A 23284-nucleotide genomic window follows, 5' to 3' on the forward strand; every position below is an offset into this window, starting at 1 on the left:
AATTTTATTTTATTTTGTTTCTAAGGACGCTATCAGACCTGAACAAGGATGGAAAAATGGATCAACAGGAGTTCTCCATAGCCATGAAACTCATCAAGCTGACACTGCAAGGACAGCAGTTGCCTGCAGTTCTCCCTCCTGTCATGAAACAAGCTCCAGTGTTTTCGCCATTAATGTCAGCTCGCTTTGGTACTTATGAATATATAATTACTTAGTGTTCAGAGGTAAAAAACCCACAGTTAAAGTGTAGCCAAATAAAGGCAATAATGTGACCACAAAAGTTCAGCAAATCAGTGAAAAAAACCATAATGATTCTCTGATTTAGGAATTTCGTCAAGTTGCTTTTTTGATATTTTTGATAGTTTAATTCTATGAAGATGTTTAATAAGAAGGAAAAACCTTCTGTTCAGTTTTGACACGAGGTGCAAAAAGGCCATTCACATCTGCCATCTGACTTGCAAGCTCCTATTTTGCACTCTTGGTCTTTTTTTGTCTCCCTCCTACTCATTCATCTATTTATACTTGGGTTTTTTAAAGTCAAATTCAGTCAAAGGTCAAAGTTTTGGTAGAACAGTTATTTTACATATTTTTTTTCAAAATTATTCAGGTTGTCTATTCTAGTTAAATGATTAACTGAACAGAATTACTTTAACTTTTTTTTTGTTTTCTGACAGTGTTTTGGGATTCAGTGCATGGTTGCTATTTTATTGTTGTGTAGAACAAAATATCCACAATGACTTCAACTGGATTACCAAATGAATGCATACTTCTGTGCTGAAATTAAATGTATGCATATATTAATTACATACATGATTTAAAATGCCTGCCCTTCACTGAATCTTGTGTGTTTGCTTACAAGGGCATGCACTTATGGAGAGCTGTGGTTGGCATACAGTTACCTCCTGCTAACTTCCCATCATAGAATAGAATCATAGAATCATAGAATCGATTGGGTTGGAAAAGACCTCCAAGACCATCGAGTCCAACCCTTGGTCCAACTCCAGTCAATTTACCAGATCATGGCACTCAGTGCCACGTCCAATCTGCGTTTAAAAATCTCTAGGGATGGTGAATCCACCACCTCTCTGGGCAGCCCATTCCAATGCCTGAGCACCCTCTCTGGAAAGAATTTTTTTCTGATATCCAACTTAAATTTCCCCTGGCAGAGCTTAAGCCCATCGTGCCCCCTTGTCCTATTGCTGAGTGCCTGGGAGAAGAGACCAGCCCCACCTGGCCAGAACTTCCCTTCAGGTAGTTCTAGACAGTGATGAGGTCACCTCTGAGCCTCCTCTTCTCCAGGCTAAACAACCGCAGCTCCCTCAGCCTCTCCCCATAGGGCTTGTGCTCCAGTCCCTTCACCAGCCTTGTTGCTCTTCTCTGGACTTGCTCCAGCACCTCAATATCCTTTCTGAACTGAGGGGCCCAGAACTGAACACAATACTCAAGGTGTGGCCTCACCAACGCAGAGTACAGGGGAAGGATCATCTCACCAGCATACTGTTGTCTTCCACAAGATTCTGCCAGTAATTCAAGTGCTCTTATTTGCCTTGGGCCATTGCCTTTAGGAAACCCTTTGCTAAGCATTGGCCCCTAAGGAAGGACTTTTCACCCATATGGATTCTTCCAAGGCTGATGATTGGAGGAGACTTAGTTCAGAAACAGTGTTGGCTTTTCCCCATAGGGCATTGTCACAGCTTTTAAGGTGTGTTGTAATTCTCTCTCAGGGGCCGGATGGGGAAAGGTTTGTTGAGGAACTAGTTATAGCTGCAGTTATAGAAAACTAGATCTTACTCTGTTGTGAAATACCAACTAAATCTACTCTGAGAATGAAGTTGCTCATAAAGACTTTTTCAATTCACATTCTCCAATATATTTTCTTCTGTGAGCTGTCTCATCTAAGTTTAGAGAAAAGGTCAACATTACACATGAACATCTATTTTAACTCACTGCATTCCAGACACAGGTTGCTTTGTGTAGTTTCTGCTTAGCGTAAGGGACCCAGTTTCTTGCTGAAGCCTCTGCAATATTAAATCATGAATTATTGGATTTTACTCTAGGAATGGGTAGTATGCCAAATCTCTCCATGCCAACGTCCATGTCTACGATCACACCATTAGCTCCCATGTCTTTGGCCTCCATGACTTCCATTCCTCCTCTGGTTATCTCTGCTCCCCTGGTGCCTTCTGTCAGTACATCCTCGTTGCCAAATGGAACATCCAGCCTTCTGCAGCCTTTGTCAGTACCTTTCTCTTCAAGTAAGTCCAGGCCAGTACTCGCTTTCAGAGTTGTGAATCTTATTTTCCCTATGGCTAATTTCAGTCAGCAATGCTAATACATGCTTGAGAGCTTTAAAAAAAACCAAACAACCCAGAAATTGTGGGTTTTTTTCAAAGCTCACATTTGTTAATTCTGTTCTAACTGGTTAATCTTAACAAGGCACTAATTAGCCTTTCTTCTTTCAAAGCCCTGAATGTTGATTATAAAGCATTATCTTATGCTTTACAGTTTCTTCAGGTTAATTTTTTGTTTGGTTTGTTTGTTTCAGCACTGCCTCATACTGGTTCTTTAGGTCCTGTGGCAGGAGGGTTTGGTGGTTCCAGTATGCAGAAGGCACAGTCACTCATTGATTTAGGATCTAGCAGGTATGAAACTTCAGTTTAAAATGATTGTATTTTAACACTTTAAGTAGTATACCTTCCAAAACTTACATAGCATTTCTATTTTCAAAATATATCCACTGAAATTAGGTTATCTAACTTGACCTATCGAGTGTGAAAATAGATTTTTTTTTAATATGCACAAGAAGTAATATTTTTAATAAATCTGGCAAAACTTACCTGAAGTAGGCGAGGAGTTCAAATGAGAGAAAGTGGTGCCAAAATATGGATATGGCACTTGAGGACATGATTTATGGGTTAATGTGGTGATGATGCTGTGTTCATGATTGGACTTGAGGATCTTAGAGGTCTTTCCCAACCTTAATGCTGCTGTGAAAAAGAAGGGGCTGTACCTCTTTAGTAGATGGAAGTAAAACTTACCAAGTGGTTATAAAAGCCATGTTTGTGCATTGATGGACTCATTCATTATAGAGGGCACCGTGTGATCAGCAGGGGCATGTAAGAGTAGGGTTCGTTATCAATATTTATGTTGAATTTGTTTTATGAATAATAGAAGATTATGAATCTTTGTAATCAGCTGGTTCACTGATTTTAGAACTTTGCCACACACAGAGTGAGAGACTAAGCTTATCTGTCCCATTAGGTATCCTGTGATGTCTCCCAAAAGACAGTCCAGAGGGCACCTCAACCCCTACTCAATTCCATGGGGTGACTCAGAGGCTCTTGCAGCTCTTTGTTGCCTGTACAGGGCACCTGGAGTGGATGCATGTCTGATTTGGGGTCCTCATACACCTGAAGTTAGCACATTTCTGTAACATGACTGCAGGCATGGCGTGTGCCTGGAATCTCTCTGTTTTGATTTTGTTGGGTTTTTTTAATCAGAAGCTCCCTTTTGCTGGTGCTGTGGTGTTGCAGTGTTACTGTTGACAGCATTTTCACCCTCATGTCCCATTCCATGCAGAGGATGTCTATGCAGCATCGTGCTGGAGAGGCTTTGCTTCTGTCAGCATTCACCATTGTCTTGGATAATGCTTCAAGTAGTTTTTTACTTGACAGAGTAGGGGATTACCTTAAACAAAGCAGCCTGGATGCACCTGGGTTTGCCTCATTTTCAAAGATGGGACACTGAAAATGCTGGGCCTTGCAGGTGGAAGTTTTATAGATGTATCCAAGCATTCCATCGTGCAGAAACTGAGAGAGCTGGAAAAGCTCCCTTCAGCCTCTCATTGCCGCTGATAGAAGAGGTGGAGGTGGAATATGGTGGTTTAAACAGCTTTAGAAGCTGCTTTTGGTTATGAGTTTAAGGTGCATTTTTATTCTCATGGTTATTCATTTGCATACCTCTTAAAGTTACTCAGACGTGCACCCAAAGCTTCACAGCTCTTTAAACACACCTAGCAAAGTTGAGATGTTTTCCTCTGGTTTCCTATACTACTATTTGCAGTGGTAGAACATGAATTTTGTGGCATATGCCTGTGATACTGAAGGAACCAGATCTTCAAGAGTTTATTTATAGATACATGTCCTTACTTTCACAGTAAAAGTCCATTTTTGTGATGAAAATATTTATAGCAAATTAGCAGAGATAAAACTTTGTGGAAATAGTTTTATATTACCACAAGTAATCTTATATTCCAATGAATGTGTACTAAGCCAAGTGACTTAGAGCTCTTTCTTTATCTCTTTTTCTCTTTTGGTTTTATTTCAATGTTTGGTTGGTTGGTTTGATTTTTTTGCTTTGTTTTTGTTTTGTTTGGTTTTGAAATTATATTACAGTTCAAATTCTTCCTCTAGTGCATCACTAGCTGGGAATTCACCAAAGATTACATCCTCAGACTGGGCAGTTCCTCAGGCCTCCAGATTAAAATACAGACAGAAATTTAACAGTCTTGACAAAAGTATGAGTGGATATTTATCAGGTGAGTATGGTGTTTGGTATGGATGGGAAAAACTAGTGTTTTCTCTCTCAGAGGTATGGAATCTCAGCTTGGGATCTGACCTGCATATGAAATAAAAGCTGTAATAGTTGATGTTCAGACTTGTGTAGGAGGGAGTATGTTTCAGCCAGCCAAGAAATGGAAATAACCACCAGTTTGTTGACTTGGGCTCTGTGTTAGATCTGGGGCAGCCAGATACACAGGGGAAGCTACAGCAGCTGGTGCAGGGAAGAAGAGGAGCTTGGCAGTGATACCTGAGTAAAAGAGCCTGAGAACCATAAGGCTGTGGAACTTAGCTCTGTAAAGTCAGCAGGTGTTTTTCAAGCATCACTCTTTGTACCAAGACTCTTTCTTATGAAAATGGGGGACACTGACAATCATTTTTGTGCCATGTGCTCCTACGTATCTGCATTAGTCTTTGCTTGGATACCTGGATTTTATTTGATTGGAATTTTTACAAAGTAATTTAAGGGAGTCTTTGCTTCTTGACTTCCAGTGACATCTGTGCTGTACCACAGCATTATGGTGGTTTCAAAAGATTTCACACAAAGTTAACAAGATAAATTCATTCTTATGTTCAATTGATTTGGGTCTGAAGGTTTCATCAAGCTGCCTAGAAAGGTATATGGTTCTTTGCTACCAAAGAAAGCTGACAGCTTTGCAGTGGGGTAGCTGAAGGTTCAGGTCAGCTGTCCTTTTGTAACAGCTGTGGGGATTACCATATAAATCTCTTTTTCATGTCAGTTTTTCTGTTAGGTGCTCTGAGTGGAAAAAGAGTCACAAGAATACTTAAATCTTCATTGTGTTCAGGTTGCAATACGTGTTGTTAAGCCTGGAAGTAAAACCAACTGATGAAAGTGGATTAGATTAATATAAAAAATAAACATGCCCTAATTCGTGACCCATTTTTTGCCTCATGTGAATCTTTGAGCAAAGTGTTTATTTTTATTAAAATCTATTACACTTTCACTTAAGGATTTCAAGCAAGGAATGCCCTTCTGCAATCAAACCTTTCACAGACTCAGCTGGCTACTATTTGGTGAGTGTAGTTCCTGATTACACATTCAATGTGTTGACAGTGTTAAGAGAGGAAATGTGCTTTATTAAATAAGAAATGATAAAGAGACACCATAGATCTAAAATTATAAACAGAAACTAAGCTGCTACTTAAATTAGTTTGCTCATTAGTTATATTTCTCAAAGATACCTTGACATAATTTTTCACTCTGTTTATTAAACTCCATATAATAGAACAGACACTAATTTCAGTTTCTGATTCAGGGATGCACTAGTTTAGCTGAAATGAGGGTTCATTAATTTCAAAAGCAAGATTCTGAAATCCAGCTTGTTAGCTTTAAAATATGGAGGAAGATTAAAAATTAAATAAGCCTTCAGCATTTTTGAGTTTTACTGTGGTTGCCATAAATGTATCTGCACATTACACATTTGTTAAGACTTGCATTTATTGTGGTGATGGAAGTGGTTACAGTTGTCTGAAGGCTTAAATGATCTGCACTGTAGTTTAGGTTACCCCCTTGGACATGATTTAGGTGTTACACATAAAATTTAGTGGACCAGCAGAATTCACAACAGCTTTACATCTCCTGAATTCTCTTTCTTCTTCCTCCATCCCAGGACAGTTCTGTTTGTCTTTAGCAGCAGCAGGCTGAGATGTTGTTTTTGTTTGTTCAGCTTGTTTAGTTGGATGCTGGGAAGGCAAACATGGAGTGTGGGGTTGTGTAGCTCCACTTTGGAGTATGAGGGAATAAAGCAGGTGTGTAGGGTCTGTTTTCCTCCTGGATGCATAACCTGAAGGTATCAGTAGCCAATGCAAGGGAGTCTCTGTGCCCATGTAGAGAGAATTAACAGCCCAAGTTTCAGGTTTGCCCAAAGTAAGGAATTACTAATATTCATACTGGGTGCTGTATTCATGGAAATTATTGTAATAATGGTGCTGTTATGTGTGGGTATTGCCAGTGTATGGACATAGCAACAATCCCATTTCATCATCTCCTGCTTTTGTTTTTCACTGTGGTTTCTGTGTGGGTGGCGGGTGATGGAGTTTTTTGTTTATTTTTTCCTTTTTGTTTTTCATGGGTGTTTTTTCTTTTACTTCTTCTTTTCAATGCGTTATTTTGTGAAGCTTTTCACTTAATTGCAGTCTAAGGATACATTCCATGTTTCTTTGATAGAGGCTTCTACTCTCTTGCCTACATCAGGAACAATTTCACCAGCTTCCCAGACACACACACACCACCACCCCCAAGTTGTGTGGGAAACATTTTGTAAACTGGTTATACAATCACCTTCTCCTTAGAGGGTGTAGGTGATCCTTTTCCTACCCAGTGCAAGGTGCTCTGGGGCAGCTCACATCTTCCCTGCACTGTCAAGGAGACACAAGGGGGGGAAAAGAATTCTATGCAAAAGTTCCTGTTATAGAATTTGATGTAATTTTATATAATGCTTTCTTTTGCTTTAAAAAAAAATGAAAAAGTGTTTTGTAGCATTTTGAGCTAGTTAAGAACAGCCCTGGATTCTCTTCCCAGCTCTTCTATTGATGATGTAATAAATCAACAGATACCTTTTACCCTTTGCTATCCTTTCTGGAGTGTTTTAGGAAAACTTAATAAAAAAATAGGGATTGTTCAGCCAGGAAAAGAGAAGGCTTCAGGATGACATAATTGCGACTTTCCAGTACCTGAAGGGAGCCTACAAGAAATATGGAGAGAGACCATTTACAAGGGCATGGAGTCACAGGACAAGGGGAAATGGATTCAGACTAGAACAGACCAGGTTTAGATTGTATATTAGGATGAAATTCTTTACTGAGAGGGTGGTGAGGCACTGGAACAGGTTGCCCAGAGAAGCCGTGGATGTCCCATCCCTGGTAATGTCCAAGGGCAGGTTGGATGGGGCTTTGAGCAACCTGGCCTAGTGAAAGGTGTCCCTGTCCATGGCAGGGGAGTTGGAACTAAATGATCTTTAAGGTCCCTCCCAACCCAAACCTTTCTGTGATCTCAATAACAGTACATTATAAAACAAAATAGTATCTCCACTCATCAGTTATTCATGTTAATAACACTAAGTATTTTTATTGTAACATTTCACAGGAATTCTCTATTTTAAAAATTACTTTTACAGTAACTAGTTTCAGCTGTCATTTGTGAGGTCTTGTGATGTTTGGTCCTAATTGGCATTTTTGTTAAAACCCTGCAGGTCACTGGCTGACATTGATGGAGATGGGCAGCTGAAGGCTGACGAGTTTGTTCTGGCCATGCACCTCACTGACATGGCCAAAGCTGGGCAACCACTGCCACTGACTCTGCCCCTCGAGCTGGTACCACCTTCTTTCAGGTAATCACTGAGGGCAGTGAAATGTAAGATACTGGACGTAACTGTGCTATTTCTCTAACAATCGTGGTTTGGGTTTTTCCCCCTCCAGGAGTGGAAAATACACTGAAAATATAAATGGAACTCTGCCCTCTTACCAGCATGTGCAGGAGGAGGAGCCACAGAAAAAACAGCCAGGTAAAGCAGGTTTCACATCCTTAATGTACAGGGCTGGTTTTGAGGGGCACAAAAACATTTAAAAAGCAGAAGACACAATCAACTCTGTAGAGAGCTTCTTTTCAGGAGCTAGATCTCTTTTAACTGGATGGTAGGAAAGTTGTTAAGTGGATACAGTCAGCCTGTTACATCTAATAGAATTGAGAAGGCAGAGACTGGGGTTATTTTTAGCTGTAGGAAAGGTAAATTGTACTGATTAATAATGTATTTTGGAAAAAGTCCTTCATGGCCAAATGCTGCCATGCTGCTGCAAATTTTTTTCAGTCGAAAGTTCCTGGCATTACTTTGTTGTGGACAATGTGGTTTAGTTCTGAGAAAACTGGATGCAATTTGCATATAACACAGATTCTGCTGCTGACTCTGATGCTACCAGCACAGGTCTCTCACAGGCACACTGCGAGACAGGACTTGCCTCTTGTTTTGGCAGGGTGGTTGCTGGGGGCCTACACCATTCCTTTGTATCTCTTTTTATCCTTATGTTCAGTAATTGAGCTTGATCCTGTCTTGGTTTCTGATGATTTTAATTCCAGGAGCACTTACAGGGAACACCCTTAAAAACTAAGCTCTTTATCAGTGTTTTAATGTTTCTTGCTCATGGGAAAACGTTTTTAACAGCAGACAGTCTTCTCCCACCTTATAAAAGCTGTTCTTTTATGTTTTCTTTTAACATTCTTTCCTCTTTCCTTCCTTAGAGTTAGAGACTTTCCTCTAACATTCATTTTTGTGGTCATTTGTAAACTGGAACACTTGTTTTTTTTAAATTGAAATAGACCTAGGAAAATTTAGAGGTTTGAACAGAAAAATAATAGTTTAACAAATGCAAGGTGCTGACATCATCCATGACTGAACAACCTGAGCTTGCCAAAAAGTATCTATCTTTAGTGGCATAGCTGAGGTACTGTTTGAGAACAGTGTTTTGCACAGGACAGAAATAACGACCTTTCCTTATTTCAGTGACATTTGAGGACAAAAGGAAAGCCAACTATGAGAGGGGAAATATGGAGCTGGAAAAGCGCCGACAGGTCCTGCTGGAGCAGCAGCAGAGAGAGGCTGAACGAAAGGCTCAGAAAGAAAGAGAAGAACAAGAGCGGAGAGAGAGGGAACGTCAGGAGCAGGAACGGAAAAGACAACTGGAAATGGAAAGGCAGCTGGAGAGACAACGAGAGCTGGAAAGGCAAAGGGAAGAAGAAAGGAGGAAAGAAATAGAAAGGCGGGAGGTTGTTTTCTTGAAATTATCTTTAAATGCTCTAAGGAATGTGTACATTCATACAGTACCCACTTGGCAGAGCATTTGAATTCTGCCTTTGGTTCTGTCTCCTCACACGGCTATTGGCACATTGTCTGGGAGAGAGAACATCATTTGTGTCTGAAAATATTGTGTCTGTTATAAATGAATTGAATGTTGGTGTGGGTTAAATATTTTCAGATACTTCTTAGGACAGATGAGACTTTCTTGGATTTTTGCAAAGATTTGTATTCCAAGCAAGGTTGTACTGAATTTATAATCGATAACATTTTGACAACTGAACTTGAGACAAATTTGCTACTGTTTGGTGTCTCAGCAATGCATCAGACTTGCCTATTTCATGAAACACTCAGAGGAGGTTACAAGCAGTATCTGTCAGTGTGCTGGGTTTTGGGCAGTATTCCAAGCTATATAGACTTCCTGAATTATGAGCTTTTCTTCATCCAGAGTTGGGAACATGATATGAGGAATCTTACAGGATCACTTCTTCCCTTCTTTGATGCTGAAGTACATAAAAGCACTTTACAAAAGACATTATGTTGCATTGCTGTAACATTGTTTAGAAGTAGAGCACGTTATGTTAAATTATGGTCTCTTGAGTTCTGCATCTCTGTTGTAATTTAAGGTAATGTAACTTTCCTACAGGCAGCAAAGCAAGAACTTGAGCGCCAGCGACGATTGGAGTGGGAGAGGATTCGTCGCCAAGAACTTCTTAATCAGCGTAACAGGGAACAGGAAGAAATTGTCAAGCTGACCTCCAAAAAGAAAAGCCTTAATCTTGAATTAGAAGCTCTGGTAAGGCAGGAGTTTCACTGCATGTGTAGAAATACAGTATTTTAAACTATGCAAATCTTAATATCTGCATTAATGGCCCACTAGGAGTTTCACTGTGTTCTGGATGAGGAGTCTAAAGCAGGTATTTTGGGTTGTTTCAAAGAACTGATTGTGAACTGAACTGCCCACAGATTTAGTGAAGTGATTTTTGCCCTGTGTGGTATAATCTGTCTTTGGTTTCTTTCTAGACGGACAAACATCAGCAAATCTCAGGCAGATTGCAAGATATTCGTAGCAAAAAGCAAATTAGAAAAACTGAACTGGAGGCTTTAGATAGGAAATATGACCAAGGAATCATGGAAGTCAAGCAACTGCAACAACAGCTTGAGGTACGTAACTTTCTGTTAAACCTATTTTCCTTTACTGTATTCTGTGTTTCCATAGTACTGTTGATAATGCATCTCCATAGGGAGGAACAGTGTTAGGGTTAGGGTTAGGGAATCAGTTGGATTATAGTGGAGAGGAAATAGGCAAGGCTGCTAGCATTGCAGAGGATTTTAGCTTATATGTGGTATTAAAGAAATGATTATATGTACTACAGCAAACTGATAGTTAAAGGAGAACAGTTGTCAAAACCTCAGCTGTTCTTTTGTGAACTGATAATAGTGACTTGTATTTAGTTATGAATTCTTTTATGGCTCAAGACTCAAATTTTTATGAGGAGTGTTGTCCTGTATTCAGAACAAGTTAATGTTTAGGCTGAATTACCTTGCTACTCTTTTGTTCTTTTTTATTGGCTTGGCTAACAGGAGGTGAATTATTTCAGATGAGTTGACTACCATAAATCATCCTATTCTGTATTTTATTAATGCTCTTGCATGTCTATTCATGTTGTTACTGTTTTATGTTAGGCTTGGGGCAGTCAACTTAAATGGTCTCATGTTAATATTTGTACTTTCAGCATGCTTGTTAGATTTTTTTTCCAGCTGTGTTAATGTTTTTGGGTCAAAAGCTTTCAATTTAATTCTACTTCTGTTAGGAGTATAGAGGTAATTTTTTCCTTTACCCCATAATGATAACTTGCATCCTTGTTTCATTAACATGAGTTGAAGTTACGTTTGAAAATTCATCCATTTTTACTTGCTGATTTATAAACAATATTAAAAATTTGTCATATTCCCTTCAATGTCTACAGGATTATCAGAACAAACTAATCTATTTGGTTCCTGAAAAGCAGTTGTTAAGTGAAAGGATTAAAAATGCTCAACTTGAAAACACTCAGAGTAAGTGCCTGCAAGTGAATTCTCTTCTGTTTGCATTACTGACTCTTCAACACTTAAACAAGGCTGAAGGATACAGAGGGGTTAAACACATCCTTCATTTTTATATCCTTTCAGTTAGTGCCATTGTTTCATCTGCATTCCATTATTTCCTGCATATTCCAAAAGAGGAGCAAACAAACACATTTTTTGCAAGAAAGCACAGATTTTGCTTGAGACTTTATTTATGCAGACTATGTGACCCACAGATATTATTATTATTCATTGTCTTTTTTTGGGAGTGTAAACTCAAGGGAGTTCATTTATGTAAAGTTTACACAGGTCTTTACATCAAATCACACTGGAAGAGACTGTCTAGAGAAGCTTGCTGTGAATTGCTCTGATACTGAAAAAACCAGATTGCAAATTATTCTGTATGTATTCCATATGATGCCTGTATGTCTCAGTTTAGTGTTGGGGCCATCTCTTTTTGTGCTGTATATGAATATAAAATTAAATCAGGGAATTTGTGTGAGGAAAGAGTATGGGAATGTGTGTATACTAGGAAAATAATACAATAATTAGTGAAAAGAGAAATCCTTGTAAAATTGCTTGTCTTTCCTTATGCAGCTACAGGAGTCAATTCAGTGCACAAGAAGTCCCTAGAAAAAGAGGAATTATGCCAAAGACTTAAGGAACAACTGGATGCCCTTGAGAAGGAAACTGCTTCTAAACTTACTGAAATGGATGAATTTAACAGTCAGCTTAAGGTATGTGCGTTATCTAAATATCTTATACCTGTAAGCACTATATTTTATTTCTTCATCCAGTCATAAAGATTGGTGCCACTTCCACCAGGCTTCCAAAAACACTCTTCCCAACCTCCAGTGTCAAATAAGAACTACCAAAAGTCTTGGAGTAAACAGTACATTGAAAATTCACCTAAACCTCTTGGTAATGTACTAAAAGACAAATCTCTTGCTAATCATTGCTTTGCATGACTCAGCTGTTGCTCACTCTCCCCTTTTGCCTTCTAGAATTCTTTTTCACTTAAAGTTTTTCAGACACTTTCAAATTCTGTTCTTACAGTGCGAGGTTGTATTGGGTACTATTTTTGAGTTGTGCACTGAACATTTATCTTCTGTTGGAGCACATGTTTTCACAGTACACTGTTCAAGATCCTGGGAGCAGACTTGGGTATTATCCAAAGAGTAGGCCTAGACCACTTATTTGTGTAGCAGTTAAGAAATATTGAACACTGTCCCTGAAAACATTCTTGTTTCAGAGGCAACTCAGGCAGCTCTCACAGGGTGGCATCCACTTAACTTTTATTTTCCAGCTTACTCTTAGTGGCTCTGACAGGAACTTTTTCCCTACGTAGTGAATTGATGGTGGGTCTCGCTCTGCACTCTCCCAATTAAAAAAAAAAATCATACAAATGTATAAACACTTAAGGAATTTCTTTTATTTTTAGAAATGGTTTCATACAGTGCATTTTCAGTTACTTGTTTATTGCATGGCTTGCTGTGTTCAGTGGCTGCATCCACAATTCACTCTTCCCTAAAATATGTTTTCAAAATACAGTGCAAAGATTAATTGGCTTTTTATCTACCTTATCTTACAGTGTGAGAATATGGATGATTCTGTTCTTCAGTGCCTTTTGTCTCTGCTAAGCTGTCTCAACAACCTCTTCCTCTTACTTAAGGTTATTTTCTAATCTTTGGCTTTTTTGGTTTTTTAATTATTTCGCAATTTTTCTCTGCTTACCCTTTCTGTTTAGTTGTACAATTTCTATTAAATATGTTTTTCTAAAAGAAAATTTATAGGCTGTTTTTCTTTCTGCTAGCTTTTACATCCTCTTAAATATTAAACATTTCCCTATCTGCTTAGAAATCCAAACTAAAAAATACCAATTCTTATATTTCTTAATAAAGTGTTCACTAAGTTGTTTTACCCAGATATTTTTCTTCTTAGTTAAGGTAACGTCAACAAAAAAATACTGTCTCAGATGGAAACAGTGTCCTCTCTCACTTTTCCATCTCTTGCTGTCTCCCTGTATCCATGCATCTTAAGCTATGAGTCAGGTATATGAATTCTTGTCCAAGTTTGAAAGTCTAGAAATAGCATCAGTGTGCAGACATATGACATGGCAAACACAATGCTGTGAAACCTCCAGATTAACCCAGTACTAAAACCTACATGCTGTCTTTCTTCAACACTGCTTTTGTCTGCTGGGGTCAGAAATCTAACTTTTAGAATAATTTGTGAGGGATAAAAATCAGAATTACTGTACTGAGCTTTTCATTTCATTAGGGCTTTTCTGTCCTTAAATCAAAGATATGAGAGTTTTTATAATTCAAACTTGCTTCTGAAGCAACCCTAAATTTCTATACAAAATGAGAAGAAAAAAGTATTCTCTGCTGAATGTGTTAGGGAGGAAATTGTAGTCAATTGCTTGATTTAGTTTGTTGCTGCAGAGACTTTCACTGAAACAGCAATCTTGTTATCTTGTAATTTGTCATACAAATTACACAGTATCTCTTAGGCAGCGTGATTATTGATAGGGGTGCATATTGTAGTGGGAATGGAACAATGTGATTGCTTTATTTGCATTTGTGAGATCAGACATGAAAAGTCAGGGTTTTCCTGTTGAACTGCTCGATGTGTATCAATAAGATTGCTAAGAAAAAACACTACCATCTTATAGATGTTCTGTGACATGGGGAAGTACAATCTAAAGTAACTGTAATATTGTTGATTTTTGTTCTTCTGTAAATTTAATTATTCCAAAGATTCAAGCAGATTTTTTTTCCTCTGAAAAAAGGTTGTTACCAGAGGGAAGTGGAGTAGGAATTGAAGGTTATGTTCAAAAGAAAAAGACTAAAATTGTGACATTTACAGCCACAGGAGAACTCCAGTCAGAGTTAGTGTCTTTAAGCTGTGGCTTCCCACTGTGGTAAGCCTGCTGGGTAGTTTATAAAAGTTTTTCTGATGTAAATATGGGACTGATTCTTCAGAAAGCATCACAAAGGCAAGCCCCCACTGCAGGATGCATTCTCAGGTTTGTGGTACTGTGTTGGTTTTCAGCTGAAATCTACCTCCTTGTAGTTATTTAAAATGTAGTTCACTGCCTTCTGTGCCCTTAGATAATGGGGTGTGTGAACACAGTTTTGTATCTCCCCCCTCCTCTGTCATATCTGGCATTTCCAGCAGGTGTCTGACTGGAAGGGCTCTTTGAAAACCTAAATTATGTTACTGACTTTGCAAATCTGCCATCTCCTTTTATCTTTCTGTTGATTTGACTTTCTTTACAGTGACCTCCAAGGACTGTTAATAACTTAATACTACTTTGGCCATTTGTATTAAAACTTGATTCAAAAAGCATTAAATGCCTGGATTGCTTTTCTCAAAGATTGGCTTTGTTCCCTTTGATGTACTTCATTGTGTTCCCTCCCCAGGACCTGAGAGAAAGTTACAGCACGCAGCAATTAGCCTTGGAGCAGCTCCACAGGATCAAACAGGACAAAATAAGAGAGGTAGAAAAAAGAAAAGCTGAACTTGTACAGAAGAAGCGACTGGAAGATGAGGTTGCAAGGTACCATGGCTGAATGTATCAGCATTGCAGTTTTTAAAGCAAAATAAGCTGTGGTGACTTCTAAGATAACATATATTTGCCTTAGAGGAAACATTTTATGTGGAGTACCACTGGTGTAAGATGGGTTGAATTGCCTCTTGCCAATCTGGTTTTTTTTTCTAAAAAAACATCTTTACAATTCATATTTGATGTATAAATAAACCAAGTAGTCAGTTGCGCTGTTAAGATTTTTAGTACCTTTAATAGATGATCCTGACATTTAAAATTCCTCCCATATTCTGCCTTGTTTTGATGGCCTACAAACATCAGACCCTTTTTATTAAAAGCACTTCTGACTGAGTAGTTACCAGGTTTTTTGTCACATATATCCCAATAGTTATGAGATTGATAATTCCTTATGGAAGGGCATTGACTGCTTAATTCCTGTGTTAATCTTGAAAGCTGGATGAGTGAGCAACCTATGAGCTTTAAATTTGATTCCTTTTTTGGGAGGGAGGACAATGAAAAAACTCAATTCTGTTTGAGAGGATCATCCCATCACTTACACGTCTCGGTTTTTCTAAGCCCAGCCTCGTATCAAGCACTCAAACTTTTACTGTTCTCAGCTCTTAGTTTCTCATGGTCTTGTTCCTGACTTGTTTTGTTTTCTTTTGTTTGACTGACTAAGAAACTGTAGTTTTAGTGTGATTCTATCTTAAGATGCTACTGGATTTTTTACCCTCTCCAGTCCTTCTGCTATCAGATACCTGTCTTGTGTTAGTTTTTTGGCTGATAGAGCTGTGTGATAGAGTAACAACATCAGTGCAGACCTCCTACTAGATCCTGCCATGTGCTTGGGATGCACAGGGAAATGCCCATCAGAGAAGTGGATCTCCCACAGTGAATTGATGGAATGGTCTCAATCTGAGCTTGGGCCCTCCTCAACAAACCTCCCCAGAAGGTGGTCCAAAGGGTTAGGTCCTCTCTTTTCAGAAGAAAGGTCTTGACAGCTACAATACAATGGTTTTTAAGTGTGTTGAATTGGCTAATCAGTTGTTTAGACAGATTTCCAGATGCTGTCTGCTGAAGAGTGTGGTCGTGGTAGGGATATGGGTATTGAATAGATTACAACTGCTGAAGGGAAAAATTCAAGCAGCAAAACCAGTATTCAAAGGCTGTTTCTGTGTATGTAAGTGAGTGAAATCAATCTGTTTGGAAATCATTCTTTCCAATCAGGAGATTTGGATACTACCTTGGTGGGAAGCATAAACCCAGCTTGGTCCAATCAACAGATCAGTTCTTGCTCATCAGGATGTGGGTTGACAGCAGTGCTCCTGAAGGCACTGGATTAGTAAGCCCATGGCAGTGTTTCTGTACCAAGAATTCTAATCCATTTGTTATTTTTATGTGGAATATAAAGGCACTCATGTTAAGACCAAGCACAGTCTTCTGTGGAAGAGCCGATTGCCTGGAGAGCAGAGTGATCAATAGCATTGGTTCAGTTTCGCTGGCAAGTGCCATCAATTAGGAGCACAATCTCATTCATTTTTATATGAATGTCTTCTTACCTCTCTCCTGCTTTTCTTTCAGGAAGGCAAAACGGGAGAAGGAGAACCGATGGCAGGAAAATATCCGAAGGGAAGAGGAAGAGAAAAAGAAGCGATTGGAGGAAGAAAGAATGCAGGAAAAAGTCCAAGAAAAGCTGAAAGCTGAAGAAGCTCTTGCCCTGGTGAGAGAAAGGGAAAACAAACAACATCTTCTTGCAGAGGAGGAGAAAGGTAGACAAGCCACGATCTTGAGGGAGGCAGAACAACAAAGGCAGAGGCAACTGGAAGAAGATAAAAGAAAGCAAGAACAAATAGCAAAAGAAGCTGAGGAAAGGCGTAAGCAGAACGAAGAAATAAAAAAGATAAAAGAAGCAACCAGCTCTCAAGAGGAGAAACACACTTCTAAAATAAACATAAATGAAAAGTTTGCAGATCTGTTGAAACCAACAGAGGGTAAAAGTCTTAAACCACCCTGGAAAAATGAAGGTAATCTTGGTCTGTTAGATTTTTGCTTTAATGACTCTTTTTTTCCTGAGTGTCATTTCAATCTTCATATGTATTACTGTTAATAGGACACAAGGCAGGCTTAGACATTGCCTAATACTAAAAACACCCAAACCAACGATGCTTCATGTCTATGGTTAGTTGTAAAACATCCTATTGACTTTGGTTACTTTTTTCAGCTTTCAGCACCTATGACTCTGATGTGAAATCTTCCAATGATTGTGATCTCAGATGCTGGAAACAGTAATACTTTAGCTTTTTCCTAAGGCTTGTGCTTTTTTTCATTAAAATGATTTATTAACAGTGAAATCTAGTTTATTTCTGCATTACCCAATTCTTCTTATTAAAAAACACAAAGAACTGGCTGAAAAATACTTGCACACCTCAGATACACCTTGTGAAACATTCACTCTTAGCAACTCAGTTGCAGACTTGGAGAACGGAGATGCAAAGAAAATAGAAATAGTTATAGGTTGCTATTTTAGATCTCTAAATAAAATCTTCATGTGTGCTGCTGATGGTTTATTGTTACAACAGTGGTATCTTTTCAACTTGGAAAATTATAATAGTGTTGAGTCTTTATTATTTTTATTTTGTGCTTCCTTGGGCCTGCAACCACTGGTGATCTCCTTGGATACTTGCATAGTGTCTGGGGCAAGAACTGTTTCCTCTTATATTCAAAGCAGTTGCTTAGAATGCTGGCACTGCACCTCAGTGCTCGTCTTTCATCTGTATCAAAGTGGTAACTGGTTCTTATCCTTCCAGGCAATGCAGCAGCTGTCACAGAGTCCAGGAATTCTGTTGCCTTGGTAAATTACAGAGCTTTGTATCCATTTGAAGCAAGGAACCACGATGAGATGAGCTTTAATACTGGAGATGTGATTCAGGTAAGATTTGCCATTCACATTTGAATTGCAAAAATGACCTTGAGATGCACAAGGTCATAAGGGCTGAAAGCATTATGTTGACAAACATTTTAAGGTTTACTTAAGATCTAAATTGGATTGCTGCTTTTTTTTTTCTTGACAGATGAAATTAGGATTAGTTCAGCCAGAATATTTTTCTGAATCTTATTCATCCTAAAGGTGTTGAGAATCTCTTTAAAAATAACAGTGAATGCTAAACATAAGCTTTCAAAAATTAGTAGATGATGTCATTGTTGCAGTTCATTGTCCTTGTGCAACTTGGCTTTTAAGTGTCTGCTTGAAATATGAGCATAGTAAATAGAAGCATAAATTATTTGAATTAAAATCAAACTAGTTATTTAACAAGTTGTGTTAGGTTGAGCTGGCAAAATGCCAACTGCTCAACAGAAAGAGAGAGAGAGAATCCACCCCCCTCACCAAGGGAAGAAGAGGGAGGAAAAAAAAACAAAGGGAGGGGGGGGAACCCAAAACCTGAAATAGCAAGCTTCATGTTGTATTATACAAAAGAGAGACAATTAAAAACAGAATATGATATAATACAAATGATATATATACAAATGTGAGAAAAAACAAACTAACAACAACAACTACTGAGATGCCCACCCAACAACACAGACCTCCACCACCCCAGCTCACAAAAATACTCCAACAAGCTCCCTCCAAAGGATACCCAGCAAGAGAGGAGAAAACCAACAACAAGAAAAGGTACTTCCCAAACCAAACAGCTGTGAAGTGGTGAATGAGGCTCAGCTCCCCTGGCAGCAGTGACAGCAGGTCTGCTTGGCAGCCAGACATCAAGGGACTGAGACAGGCACCACCCACATCTCCTCTTAGACTTGATTTTGACGTCAAAATGATATGAAATATCTCTTTGGTTGCTTAAGTCAGGTGATGTTTGTCCCCTCTAATGTACATATACTCTCTGGGTCTGCTGAAACTGAGGCCTGGCTGAGGCCTGGCTGGAACTAAAGCCAAAACTACCACACAAGTAGATGTGAAAGGTTCTTCTGAATTTTAATACTGTTTTCCAGTATATTGTTAACATAGATTTCTTCCTCTCTTGGTCTAGTGGAAGGTGTCCCTGCGCATGGCAGAGGAATTGGAGCCAGATGATCTTTAAGGGCCCTCCCAACCCAGACCTTCATGATTCTGTGGTTCTCTTTCTGACTGGTCCTTTATAAATCCTCCCTCAGGCAGATAATATAGTAGTTTATTTTTGTATCCATACTTCATAGCACTTTCCTGAATTCAACTGAACCTGCTTCTATAATATTACAGCAGGACTGTAAGGTTGGAAATGCCTTGTGGGATCTCAGTTAAAATCTGTTGTTTTGTGTAATTCCATCACTTGTCAGCATACATGGTTTTGAAAGCCTGTGCCTTCAGGTGAATGCATGAAAACTGATTTACAGCTGTGGTCATACAATTAATGTTTATGTCTAATGTCTAACTACATATGATTCCTCTCCATTCAGACTATAAGTGATCTAGGTAGGTGATAAGCAATGTGGTACAAAGTACTAAAACACTTGAGGTATTAACCTTCAGTTTAACAATGTTAAATCATTTATTTGCATTTTCATACCATTGAAGCCTGAAAGAGAGAACAAGAGCAGGTTTTGTTTTGAGTTCCTTCTCAGCTATGATTGTATCATCTAACTACTGGTAACTGGTTTCAGAAATGGGCTAAGAGCTGCCACCTCCTTCTCCTCCTACACCCCAAACCTCAGCTAAGCTAACAAGCTGATATTATTTGATGAGTTGCTAATTTTTAGCCAATTTTCAGTAACTGGCTAATTTGCAGCATAATGGAGGCTTGTGTATTGCTGTGAATGTTTAAGGATGCTCTGTAGTTAATCATATAGTAAATAGCAGAATTTTGAGGCGTGTTTTGGATGCAGTCAGCTGGCAAGTTAATTATATCTGTAAGCAGAACAGCAGCAGTTGTATCCCTGCTCTGCTGGGCTCTCCAGCCACTGCTTGTGGGCTGCACATTCAGCAAAATACAACACAATGCACCATAATTTTTGGCAAGCCAGAGTGGCTCCAGATACACTACATTATCCCCATGTGCGTGTCTGGGACCTGTTTAAAGGAATATAACATCTTTGAGGCCTGTCTCTGCCTGTGTCTGAAGCCAGTGTGGCTGCACCACCACCCTGTTTTGTGAGCAGAGCAGAATCACCTCAGTTCTGAAAGGGAAGAAGGAAAATGCTGATCCTTGTGTGAGCACTGCTCACTCTTCAGTTCAGTGTCAGCAGGTGCTGACACACCAGGTATCCTGTTTGTTTCATGCTGCTAATTCTGTTCCTTTTGTATTAATCCTCCTGTCCGTAGGTGGATGAAAAAACCGTGGGAGAGCCCGGCTGGCTTTATGGGAGTTTTCAAGGACATTTTGGTTGGTTTCCATGCAATTATGTAGAAAAAATACCAGAAGGAGAAAAAGCTTTATCTCCTAAGAAAGCCTTACTTCCTCCTACTGTATCTTTATCTACTACCTCAGCTGCTTCAGAGTGAGTTTTTGTTATGTTTGTGTTTAAATGGCTTTTTCTAATTTTAGCTAGTACATAATGTGCTTTATGTTTGTTTTTAAAACTTAAAGGCAGAAAATCTATTGAAGAACATATCCAAAAGTCTTAGCTTGGAAATTTAAAGTATTTAATAGGCTGCTTTGCATTGTATAGAATATCTGTTTTATAGATGGTAAAAGAAAGTTACTCTGCTTGAGGTACTTTTTAAATAAAAGTTATAATCTGATAAATATGCCTGTGCTCAATTTGCAGACCACTTTCACCAGGTAAATCTGCAGAAGAATCTGATTACCAAAATATCCCTTTTTCTAGCCTGAACGTTAATGCAGCCTGGCAACAGAAATCAGCTTTTACTCGCACTGTGTCCCCTGGATCTGTTTCACCCGTTCACGGACAGGTACATTGTGTGAGAGTGGGAAAATTGCTGTGGTTTGGATTCATGTGAATGAAAATTATTTAAAATGAAAACAAAACCACACACAACTTTGCTAATGCTGGGTGCACTGAACAGGCTAGAAGATGAAGAAGCTCGTCTGTATGCTCACTAGTGTGCATTGACATAATTCCATGTTTCCAGGGACCACTGAGCAAGAAGGCTCATGGTTCATAATTCTGAAATCATTCTCACCTGCAATGAGACACAGAAATATTTTTAACAAGTAAGAAACTTAGTTACGTGGATACATCATATAAAAATAAATTACTCAGCCATCACTTAAAAGGAAGTTGCTTAAGCTTCAACGCAAAATGCATTGGTGTTTGGTTTTAACATTTGTACTAGCCCGAGGTAGTGTGATCAATGAACTTCTCCATTTCTGTCTTACAGGGGCAGTCTGTCGAGAACCTAAAAGCACAAGCACTTTGTTCTTGGACTGCAAAAAAAGATAACCACTTGAATTTTTCAAAGAATGATATCATTACTGTCCTGGAGCAGCAGGAGAACTGGTGGTTCGGGGAGGTGCATGGAGGCAGGGGTTGGTTTCCAAAGTCGTATGTCAAGCTCTTACCTGGGAGTGAAGTCAAGAAAGAGGAGTAAGTCTGACTTGTTGTTGTGTTCAGCAGCTAACAAAAAGGAGTGGTTTGAAGTGCAAAATTCTTACAGTGCTTTAGTGTGCAGAATATAAATTACACTTACAATTTACACCATATCGTTTTAGGCTTTTATTATTTCATTCTGGCAAGATGGGTAATGTTGGGCTCACTGCTGTGTAAATAGACAGTCTTACTAGTCTGAGTGCTGTGAGAAATCAGTGGTGTCTGATTATTCATCAAGTGCCAAACTTTTCGTTCATTACCATGTCAGCTCTCTTGCAGTGCAGTCACATTCTGCCTCTGAAGGTACCAATTTTTAAGTTACCTACAACTAATTGAAAGCTTGTGAGGCACATCTGGCAGAAGTAGTGTGCTTTCTTTACTTGAAAAGAGTGTGTCTATTCTAATGCTGCAGGTTAATTGTTCAGGTAAACAATCCAAAGTCTGGTTGCTGCTGGAATGGCTTCATCATGTGTGTGAATTATTCTTTTCATAGATTATGACAGAAGTTCTTAGACATTCTTTAGAATAAGAGAATTTAGTTAACTTACTTCTTTTGGATAACATAATTTGTGAATTTATCTTCTCGTCCTTCATCACATGACTTTATTTTTCCCTGAAGTGTGTTCTTGGGTGTCATTAATATACTAAATATCAGTAATACTTGTCACTGTTGGACAGTGAGGAAAGTCCTTGCAGTTAATTCAGAGTCAATACCAGCTCTGAGACAACTGAAGTGAGCTTATTGTCATCCAAATTAAGAGATTGGTTCTTGATCAGCTTCTTAGTTACACAAACCTCTATTTTTTTCTCTCTGCAGACCAGAAGCTATTTATGCAGCTGTAAACAAAAGGCCTAATGCACAGTGTTACCCAGCAGGAGAGGGTAAGACAACAAGAAACATGCCAACTAATGCTACAGTCTGTTCCTGCTTAATGGCACATGAATATACTTAAATTTGTGAGGGTTTACTGAGCAGCCATTTTAGTGCTTATCCAGAAGACACAGTGCAAATGTTGAGCTGTTGATACAAGACTTCTAAAACTGTAACTAATTCAGGTTGAGCATAGGCCTGGGTTTTGATTTTGTTTTTAAGACTTTTTTAAGATTTTTGCTTGAACATGTGTACACTTCTGAAAGCCTGAACATGTCTCGTACTCATTAGCCAAGTTCTCTTTCTGCTGTTCTCTGCTGTACTGTAGAGACATGAGAATGAATTTTTACTCTTCTGAGTGTGGATCATTCTCTTCAAATCAGTAAGGAGTGGAGAAAACAAATATTACTGGGCAAAAATGGTTTGGGAAGCACTTTCTAAGCCTTACAACCTAGTGTATCTCTGTGCTTCCCCAATGATGTTTTAATTGCACCTATGTTTTTTCATTAAAAGTTGTGTACCTGTAAGCCGTAAGCATGAGGCAAGGTGGGATTGCAGTCAAGCAAGTAGATAGGTCAGTTAACAGACTTGAGAAGACATGATCCATGTTATGAACACACTGGTGAATGCTGATATCCCTTTATTTGCACCTGGTGTGCTTTCACTCCCCTGTCTGAAACTGTTTCCTCCCTTGTGTGCTGTTTGCACAGAGTACGTTGCACTCTATTCGTATTCGAGCTCCGAGCCTGGTGACTTGACTTTCATGGAAGGTGAGGAAATCCTGGTGACCCAGAAGGAAGGGGAATGGTGGACTGGGAGCATTGACAGCAGAACTGGAATCTTCCCCTCCAATTATGTCAGACCAAAGGATCCAGAAGTGAGTTCATGTTCCAAG

The 23284-nt window shown here is 38.9% G+C and overlaps 1 protein-coding gene across 5 annotated transcripts in view; it reads left to right on the forward strand.

The window, feature by feature from the left end:
* The window catches only part of ITSN2 (intersectin 2), a 93312-nt gene that overhangs the window by 37273 nt on the left and 32755 nt on the right, over positions 1-23284 (forward strand). For 3 of the 5 annotated variants that reach the window (XM_071548253.1, XM_071548252.1, XM_071548257.1), the window contains exons 5-24: positions 26-189; positions 2058-2255; positions 2546-2642; positions 4395-4537; positions 5531-5594; positions 7772-7909; positions 7998-8083; positions 9077-9339; positions 10014-10163; positions 10391-10531; positions 11338-11425; positions 12032-12171; positions 14860-14996; positions 16566-17008; positions 17792-17913; positions 20290-20465; positions 20736-20880; positions 21310-21515; positions 22336-22400; positions 23100-23266. In XM_071548253.1, coding sequence (XP_071404354.1) covers positions 26-189; positions 2058-2255; positions 2546-2642; positions 4395-4537; positions 5531-5594; positions 7772-7909; positions 7998-8083; positions 9077-9339; positions 10014-10163; positions 10391-10531; positions 11338-11425; positions 12032-12171; positions 14860-14996; positions 16566-17008; positions 17792-17913; positions 20290-20465; positions 20736-20880; positions 21310-21515; positions 22336-22400; positions 23100-23266 — 3133 coding nt within the window. The remainder of the gene's footprint in view (positions 1-25; positions 190-2057; positions 2256-2545; positions 2643-4394; positions 4538-5530; positions 5595-7771; positions 7910-7997; positions 8084-9076; positions 9340-10013; positions 10164-10390; positions 10532-11337; positions 11426-12031; positions 12172-14859; positions 14997-16565; positions 17009-17791; positions 17914-20289; positions 20466-20735; positions 20881-21309; positions 21516-22335; positions 22401-23099; positions 23267-23284) is intronic. The other 2 variants (XM_071548255.1, XM_071548254.1) reach the window with 2 other exon arrangements.

Source organism: Pithys albifrons, chromosome 2 (genome assembly GCF_047495875.1).
Source record: "Pithys albifrons albifrons isolate INPA30051 chromosome 2, PitAlb_v1, whole genome shotgun sequence".
Classification (NCBI taxonomy): Eukaryota; Metazoa; Chordata; class Aves; order Passeriformes; family Thamnophilidae; genus Pithys; species Pithys albifrons.